Here is a 9,577-nt window from a genome sequence, read left to right on the forward strand (position 1 = left end):
GTTTTGAAATTTTCGGTGTTACATTGTGACTCCATTAGAGGTGCAACACTTGAGGCACTAAGCTTTCTGAAGCTAATTACAAGGAGGAATAGATTGTTATTACTACATAACAATCAAAGGTAATTTCTAATCCCTTAATTTAGTTCATAGAATGATAGATCTAGGCTTTGTGGATTTGGATGATTCAATTGCATGTTCATTAGACAAACTAGATCCAAAGCATTAGGGTTGGCATGTACACCATAGGAATGATGTAGTGCCCAAAACCTTTCATACTTGTCTACTAATTTCCCTGATAATACAAGTGGTTTTAAAAAGTTTCGACATTTAAGTTGGGGAGTTCTTAAGTATTTGTTGGAAAATATAAGAACACAACACAAAAGAACCATTAAAGGAGGACCGGGTGTTCTCCTAGGACGTCACTTTGACGATCAAGTTAGTTTTCTGAGAGAGAGAATTTAGGGTAAAATTAGTGAGGGAGAAGATGGATCCTATCCCTGAAACGAAATAGATCCTTTTATAGCTACTACTAACAGAATGTGAGGATCTTGTCCAATGAGTGTGAGACGTGGCCTCCTCTGACTAGGAGAATTATGCCCATGTTAACTAACTGCCTGGTGACGTTAGTTCTGGGCATCACCTAAGCTTTTTGTCACGTCCTGATTGGTTGTGAGCGAATTAGAAGATTACAGGGAATATTCTTTCTTCGTGAAGGGAAAAGAACTTCCACCCAGGTGTTGGATTACTTAGGCCATGAACGGGCCTTGGCTAAGGTTCTGACAAGATAACATCTCGTTTATGCTTTACGTTACATTTAACATGGCCGTTGATGGTAACGTGAACACAAGGTATTCTGGGTATTATGTTGGATGGAGTATGGATTGATAATTCTCTCAATGTAAACATGGAGTTTCTTTCCTAATTTTGAGACCGGTTTGATAGACCATCTTGGTCTCAACCCGCTTTACATGATGATTTTCCTCGGGTTTTGCTTCCTGATCAAGTTAGTTTACTGGATGTAGTACTTACTTCGGAAGAGATAAAGAGAGCAGTTTGGGATTGTGGTTCTAATAAAACTCCCGGACCTGAAGGCTTCACTTTTGAATTCTTCAAAAAATGTTAGTATCTTGTTGAAGTAGATGTATTTCACGTTGTGCATGAAGTCTTTAATTCAAGAACTTTTCCTAAAGGGTGTAATCCTTCATTTATCACCTTTGTCCCAAAGGTGCATGATGCGAAGCTAGTTAGAGATTTTCGTTATATTAGCTTAATCGATTACCAATATAAAGTTATTGCTAAAATATTAGCTAATAGAATTGCCAAGGTTATTGATTATATTGTAAGCCCTGAACAGTTTACTTTCAGTATAGGTAGACCATTTTTAGATGGTCCTATGATTATTAATGAAGTGCACTCTTAGTTTAAGTCTCATAATCATCAGGCTATGGTCTTCAAGGTTGATTTTCAATAAGCTTTTGATTCGATTCGTTGGGATTTCCTTGATGATCTTTTGTCTAAATTTGGTTTTGGTTCTAAGTGGAGAAGCTGGATTCGAGGATGTTTATTTTATTTAATGGGATTTATCTTAGTGAAAGGAGCTCCTTCTGATGAGTTTCGATTTCACTGTGGTATGCGTCAAGGAGATCCTCTCTCTCTTTTTTTCTTCATTCTTTTCATGGACTCTCTCCATATTTATTTTCATATAACTATTGATCTTGGCATGTTCTCTTGCCTTCAAATTGACAATTCGACCCAAGTTACCCTTTCTCACTTGTTCTATGCCAATGATGCTATATTTATTGGATAGTGATCCCGAACCAATGTGCCACATGTTGTCAGACTCCTTCACTATTTTTTTTCTTGATTTTGGCCTCAAGATTAATGTGTATAAGAGTAATATGATGGGGTTTAGAGCTCAATTCTCGGTTGTGGAGGATACGGCGGCTTCTATTGGGTATATTCCTAGAAAAGCTTCTTTTACATATTTAGGACTCATTCTGGGTGACAACATGTCTCGTATTGCTTCTTAGGATGGTGTGATCCGAAAAGTCACCTGTAAACTTTCCCAATGGAAAGCCAAAAACCTTTCAGTTGGGGGAAGACTTAGTTTACTCCAGTCAGTTTTGGGTGCTAACCCGACATATTTTACGTCTACTTTTATAGCCCCGAAGTTTGTTGTCAATCGTTTAAAATCATTTCATAATGCTATTTTTATTATGGGCGGATCTGGAAGAGCACAAGATGACGTGGGTTAAATAGAAGAAGGTGTTAGCTTCCACGTAATATGGTGGTCTCGGTGTTAATAGTCTTTATGCTCTCAACCGGGCTCTTTTCTTTAAATGGATTTAGCGATTTTTGTTGTTCCCAAATGCGCTCTAGTTAATACTGATCAAGGCTATTCATGGAGAAAAGGGGTTAATCGGCCATTCTTCTTTAAGAAATATTGGTAACTCCAATTGGGTTTCAATTATTAAGACTTTTGATTCTTTATGCTCTAAAGCTGTAGATCTTATGTGTTTCTGCATAAGGGTGATTGGCGATGGCAAACTCACAGCTTTCTAGGAGGATCAATGGATTGGTAATGACCCTTTAAAAAAACTCTTAACATAGGTTGTATGCCCTTGAGATGGAAAAACAAATCTATGTTGCTACGAAGATGATTCAGGCGAAAAACGAGAAAAAAAGGGAGGGGGGGGGGGGGTGAGGTTGAGCAGTGGTCTAATTTTTCAGGTTCGATGTCCTCGGTTTTACTTTCTTCATCTATGGATAGGTGGAGTTGGTCGCTTGACGGTTCTGGTTATTTTTCTATCAGATCTGCAAGTTTGGAAATTGATAAGAAGCTTCTTATTGTCTCGAATACAGTGACTAGACGGTGTCGCCTTACGCCTATTAAATTCAATGTCGTCGTTTTTGGCATCTTTTTTAAAACAAATTACCTTCTCAGTATAATTTATCGCAAAGAGGAATTGAGATAAATTCTATTGTAAGCCCCATATGCGAGAGAGAAGTTGAGACTACTACCCACTTGTTCTTCAAGTGTGATTTGGCTAAAGATTTAGTAAAATTTGTTTGCAATTGGTGGAATGTTCAGACACCTACTTTGTTTTCATTCAAAGATTGGTTTGACTGGTTTGGCACTTTGCATTTATCTTCTATTTGTCAATATTTTTTGGAGGCAGTTTTCTTTACTCTTTGATGGTCGATTTGGTGTTTTAAAAAAGTTAAACCTAGAAAATGTTTGTTGTTTGATAAGGTGATGTCTCAGAGTTTCATTTGGGCTAGTAATAGGTGTCGTAAAACAAATGTCAATTCCTGATTATAAGATCCAATTTTGTCTATTACTTCCATGTAAATTGACTTTTATTTGTAACGCCTTGCTAGTTTTTCCTTAATCAATTTGCCGTTCTAAAAAAAAGAATGAGTTTCTTGGGTAGATGATCAAGTAACATCTCAAAAGAAAAGGTGTCTTTGCTAGTAATAGTCGTATGTACGTATTGGATAATTTGAAGATTCCGAAATTCTGGATGTTTGATCAGACTTAAATTATCGGAAGTACTTTGTTTGATAGTATTGTTTTAGACTCTTTTTCTTGGTTAAATTTCCGAGCTTCCAAACCCGATGTTTTTTTAATTGTTTGGCTTTTTAACCTTTTGTAATTGTTTATTTTCTAGCGATTTGCTAATTCTGTTAATGTTAATATATGAGACTTTCAGTTGTTCAAAAAAAAAAAAGTACGGTTGTAACAAAAAAAAAAAAAAAAAAAAATGGCAAAACATATGGACCCAGTTCACATTTTTCAAGTTATTTCACTAGAAACGAATATTTTAGGTTACTGAGAATCATCATTGAATTTAAAATTAAATAAGTTTAGTTGAATACAACGAGACGAAAGCATTTGTAAAATATTTTAGCTAAGAGGGATTTTAGTGGGTCATGTGTTATTTAACCTTTTAGTTAAAAGTCAGCATATTATATCAATATTAAACTATAACAAACTGTATTAATTTAAAAAAAATTAAAAATTTATTTATACAAATATTTAAGGACGAACGTTTTAATTTATTATCTTTTAACTAATATATTATATAAATAGTTTGCCATTGTTGTACTAAATTAAAATGATGATATCGTGACTGAAAAAAATATACCTTTTGAACATTATTTAAATGAAACAAATCAGAATATATTTTTTTCTCACTTTCTCTTCTACCTTTCAAATATACATAAATCATGAAATTAGTTAATGCCATGTGTTATCAGAATAAAGAACTTAAATGAAAATAAATATGTTGTTATCATACTTTTCATAACAATTCTATTTCATAAAAAATAATATATGTTTTTGTCCATTTGTTACATTTTAATACTATGGAATTATGAAACGAACTAACCTAATTCATACAATTCCCTAAAACTTGCATTAAGAAATTGTAAATTGCGCATTGGCTGTTGTACGTTGTGTCTGTATCCCAATTTACCCTTTGGAGCCCTTGAAATAAAAGGGTGTCTCACACACTCTCAATAACTTCCCTCTGTAATCAATTTCACTATGCTTGAAGCAACCCCCAAATCGGTCGTCTAATCGGATCATGCGCAATTGTTTCTTGTTTTTCGGGTCAAGTAAACCCCAAGTAAAGTCCGAAAACGATCGTCGGAGACCCTTGGTGATCATCAAGGATAACGATTATGATACAGCCGCCGCCGGCGACGAGGTACACAATCCGACGGCGGCGATGGCTTTAATTCTACAATCGTGGCTCAGTGGTCACAGGTTACGTTACCTGATTCTCCTTCTCTGTTCTCCTTTACTTATCCCTTTCATTTGCGCTATGTTTCCCTTCCTTTGCGCCGCTGAGGTGTTCGTCCGTCTCTGCCGCCGCCGGCGTCGGTCGAAACCGGCTCCTCCTCAAAATCCACTGCCGCCGTCGCTTCCGCCGCCACGGCGGCGTGAGAACGATGTAGAAGGCGGAATCCAGGTAAAATCGAATTTTAGTTTGTTAGATAGGTATCTGAAAGATCAATTAGAACTTGCTATTGAGATTTTAAATGAATGTGGAGGTGATTTAACCTATGGTTATGATTATATCGATGATTTTGATAGTAATCGGAGTAATTTGTGTTAAATTGACTAGAAATTTGTACAACGATCTTGTTGTTGTTGTTGTTGTTCATCTGTGACTGGATTGTAGATAACTGATTTCGATTATACTTATTTGATCAAATCAAGCTTTCAACCATTCTTCAATTCTGATTACAGTTATTTTTAAATATTATATTTTGATGATTCGTCGACACATTCGAATTCGAGTATAACAGCTGTTGATTTTATGGATCTATTATGAACAGTTTGACTTTTTAAGAGATGCCACGCACAGGTGATTTTAGGCTAAACATGTGTAAGAAATAATCGGGACATAGGTCATATAATGTTTTCAACATTTTTTAATTCATAAACGTTATAAGAAACATATCATGTCAATATTTTCTGACGTTTGAGCTCAAATGAATATTTGTGATGGTGTTGTTTACATGTATCCTTTTATTCGTACAAAAATTCAAACACGCATTCACCCATTTAAATATGGATTAATATGAATAAACTTATCCTGCTAAATCTAACCATATTTAAAGAGACTTCTCTTGTTGAAATTAGATTTTAAAGTCGTGTACTTGTAAACCGGCAAGTGTCGCAATCAGGAGTTAATGCATAACACAAATTAATGGTTTCACGATAAATCGTTTATTTTTTTTACTTGATACTAATAAAAGGTCTTAATAAGGTAAGTTATGAAATAAGTGTTATTACATATGTAAGATGATTACTACACAACAATTTTTTTCTAAATTTGTGTTTTAAAATGTTGTATTGTATAATTTTATAAAACATAAATTATTATGTACGAATCAGTTTCTATTAATATTAAAATATTAAATAATGATTTCATATGAAGTTTCTTAAGTTGCCACTACTTTTCTTCGGTGAAATAAATATTTATATCGAAAATTATAAGTAATTGAATATATTTTAATGTTTATACGTTAGGTTATTAACTATTATATGTATAAATATAATATAATATGAATATCATGTGCTTGTTATTTTTGTTTTTCTATTATATATGTAACTATTAATTGTTTAAATTTAATTTTATTATTTGAACTTATTTGAAAATTATGCTAAATATAAGTTACTAATTATGTTATTCTTTTAAAAAATTTAAAGAATTAATATGAAAATATATTGTTTTAATTTGTAATGGTTTTTAAATAAACAACCATTTGTTATTTGTTAAAATTTAAAAATAGGCTAAAATAGTCATCTACTTAAGTTCAGTCATTGTATTTATTTAAAAAAAAACATTATATATTAGGAACATTGTATCTATAAAAACGTTTGTTCTCTTTTATCAACACAAAAAAGAAATAGTTAGGATCAATCACTATTGTAATAAAATAAAATATCTAATTGGATAATATGGATTGTATTGTATTACTCAGAGAGAAGGTATTTGGATTTATTTGAACCAGAATCGAATTATTATTTCGGTTTTGATTATTAAAATAAAATCCAAAGATAACTTTGTATTTATATGTATATTATTTTTATTTTCAATATATATTTTTTAATGATTTATTAGTGTATTAAGAATGTTTATAATTATATTAGAACTAGTATTTTGCCCACTGCATGTTGTGGCGACACCAATACGTTTTGTAAATTGAATTTTGATGATTGCATTTATAAAAGTTAGGTATCGTTGAATTTGTTGATAGATAAATATACAAGATTGATACCAACGATAAAACTGTTGGTGGATGGAGTAAACACGAAAGTTTAGAAAAAATCAAGGGGATGAAAGTGATATTTTAAAAAGTTCAAAGTTGAGGGTGGTCAAAGTGACATTTGACAGAGTTGATTGGTGATAATTATAGAAAATCATACTATATAAACTATGGAGGTTAAACATGAAACTTTAGAAAATAGAGGGAAGAACCAAAAAAAATTGCAAAGACTTAAATTGATATAGAAATAATTGTCAGGGGCTGAAATTGCCAATTAAATGAAAAAAAAAGTTGACATGAACTAAACTTGCCAAGGTAAGAACCAAAAAAAGTTCACAGGGACTAAACATGTCAAGTGTTAAACTGTTGTCGCGCACGATTTAAACAAATAAAATTTCATTGCTAGTAGCACTAAAAATATAGCATAGTGAAGCAGGGTTGAATCTTCAGGAACACAACCTAAAAGTCATTGTTTTTTTGCGAAAGACACATTCTTGTCAAAACAAAAAAAATCATAAAAAACGGTTTTTGATTATTAAATAAAACTAAAATTGGAATGAAAATAAACTAAATAAAATTCATTAATAAAAACTATTTCAGTTATGCTGTGACTTTTCTAATCATGCAATCAGTCCAAATATTGTTACTCAGAATGCGTTCTATCTAAGTTGGTATTGAGAACCTAGTTAAATTAACTAAAACAAGCTCTTCAGTTAACACTAACTTTTTACTATCTAATTAAATAAGCTGTTAATTAAGATCAGAAAAGTTGCATTAAGATCTATGTAAAATTCTCAGTAATATCCAATACTTCTCACAAGCTCGGAAGCGTAAAGATTTGAAATTTATATTTATATCACAGCTAAATCCCAAACACGGAACTAAGCTAATAACTTATTACCAGTTGACAAGAACAATTACGAATTCTATTAACTAATTAACTGGAATGATCAAACCCAAGATAGGTGATCAGACTAACAAGAATTAAAAATAAAATGTTCATTAATTTCAACACTGAAACGACTAGATAGAAGCACATAAAGAAAACCAAATATGATAAGTGATCACATGAAAAATACTAGTCTAATGTAGAACTAAAAACTAGGGTTTTAGCCACATATGGCTAAAAACGAATCTAAACTAATAAAAAAATCAACTGATTAATCTTATAAACTAAGTGTAGGAGATGATTCACAACCTTCAGATCTTTAGAAATCTCTGAAAGGTATCAAAAATCGCCTTAAGAAGTGTTTTTTGTCGTCTAGAACCGTCTAACATTCAAATCTGATCACGAGGGACGTATATATACGCAAGACAAAAGCTTCTGGACCAAGATAACAGACTTTGCAATTGAAGAAATAGGATATGTGATCGCATATATGGCAATTTTTCTAGATTTGCAATTAAATGAAGTACGATGCTATTTCTGAAGTTTCGGGAGTTGCATCACAAAAATGCGATCACAGAAGTGAATTAAAGTGAATATACGAATGCATAAGTTGATGTGTAACACCCATAAAATTAAACCGAATTTTAACTTTTCAACACATTTAAAATCTAAGAGTTATTACAAATCTTTGTTTTAAAAGTAGTCTTTATCAAAGTTTTCCCAGAAACATAAACAAAATGTGATGAGTTGTACTATCACACTTTTGCCTTGCCGCGATCCCCCGGGTGTACCTGAAACAATAAACTGAAACTGTAAGCCCGAAAGCTTAGTGAGTTCCCCCAAAATACTCATACTCACACAATACAAATATAACCATCAACAACATACTATAGGTCCAATCAACCATCAGGTTGGAATACCCCAGGCCCACAAACAAACAGGTTGGAATGCCCAGGTCTATTGGATTTCGCATAAAGCAGATAAGCCTGAACCAATAAACAAACATGTGTACATATAACAGATAATCTACTATGGGTCCAATCATCCTCGAGATGGAATACTCCAAGCCCACAACCAACAGGTTGAAATGCCCACATACTATGAGTCTAGTCATCATCGGGATGGAATACACCAGGGCCACAACCAACAGGTTGGAATGCCCAGATCTATTGGCTTTCGCACAAAGTAGATAAACCTCAACCAATAAACAAACATGTGCACATATAACAGATAATCACATAACAGTCTATAGACAACAAACTGATCTACTGGATCATACCACATAACATATAATATTATCATACCCTCTAGGAGGTCTAACTAACAGCTCATACCATATATCAAATATTATCATCCTACCCTCTACGATATCGATCTAACAGTTCATACTAGCATAACATAATCAATAACAATTCAAAGGGGCCGGTCTTGGTGTTTTAGACTCTTGAGTATAGTGAGGAAAACTCACTTGGCACTGCTGAAGTCCCGCAGATAAAACTCCAACTACTGGTTGACAGATCCCCGAACTATCAACATCAAACAATACCCAATTAATAATTGGGTTCCAAGCCCAAGGTCCAACTCACACTGCAAAAACCCAAAAGTCAAGTAATGGGCCAAAGCCCAACATATGGCCCAATTTTCCAATTTGGGCCCAGACCTCTACATGGTCTTACCTTAAGGCCCATCTAATTATTCCAATCCAATTCCCATGGCACAATATCACATAATCATAAAGGTCCAATTATGGCCCATCTATGGCCTAATTTTCGAAATTGGGCCCAAGTCCTCACACGGGCCTTGTCCTAAAACACATATAATTATTTAGTCCATTTTATTATTCTTGGAAAGCCCATTAATAGTCCAATCGCCAAATCCCGATAGAAAGGCCCAACACAAAGTCCA

At 33.3% G+C, this 9,577-nt stretch overlaps 1 protein-coding gene across 1 annotated transcript; it reads left to right on the top strand.

Moving 5' to 3' along the window:
* The first annotated feature begins 4,492 nt into the window (after window positions 1-4,492).
* LOC145011696 (uncharacterized) lies at window positions 4,493-5,248 on the top strand. The gene has a single exon (XM_078970424.1). The coding sequence runs from the start codon at window positions 4,590-4,592 to the stop codon at window positions 5,121-5,123; it is 534 nt and encodes a 177-aa protein (XP_078826550.1). The 5' UTR covers window positions 4,493-4,589; the 3' UTR covers window positions 5,124-5,248.
* Window positions 5,249-9,577: the final 4,329 nt, after the last annotated feature.

This window comes from Lactuca saligna, chromosome 8 (assembly GCF_052625555.1).
Source record: "Lactuca saligna cultivar CGN05327 chromosome 8, ASM5262555v1, whole genome shotgun sequence".
Taxonomy (NCBI): Eukaryota; Viridiplantae; Streptophyta; class Magnoliopsida; order Asterales; family Asteraceae; genus Lactuca; species Lactuca saligna.

Bases quoted from the DNA above. Each gene is read 5' to 3' on its own strand.
- LOC145011696 (XM_078970424.1), top strand. From the start codon at position 4,590: ATGCGCAATTGTTTCTTGTTTTTCGGGTCAAGTAAACCCCAAGTAAAG.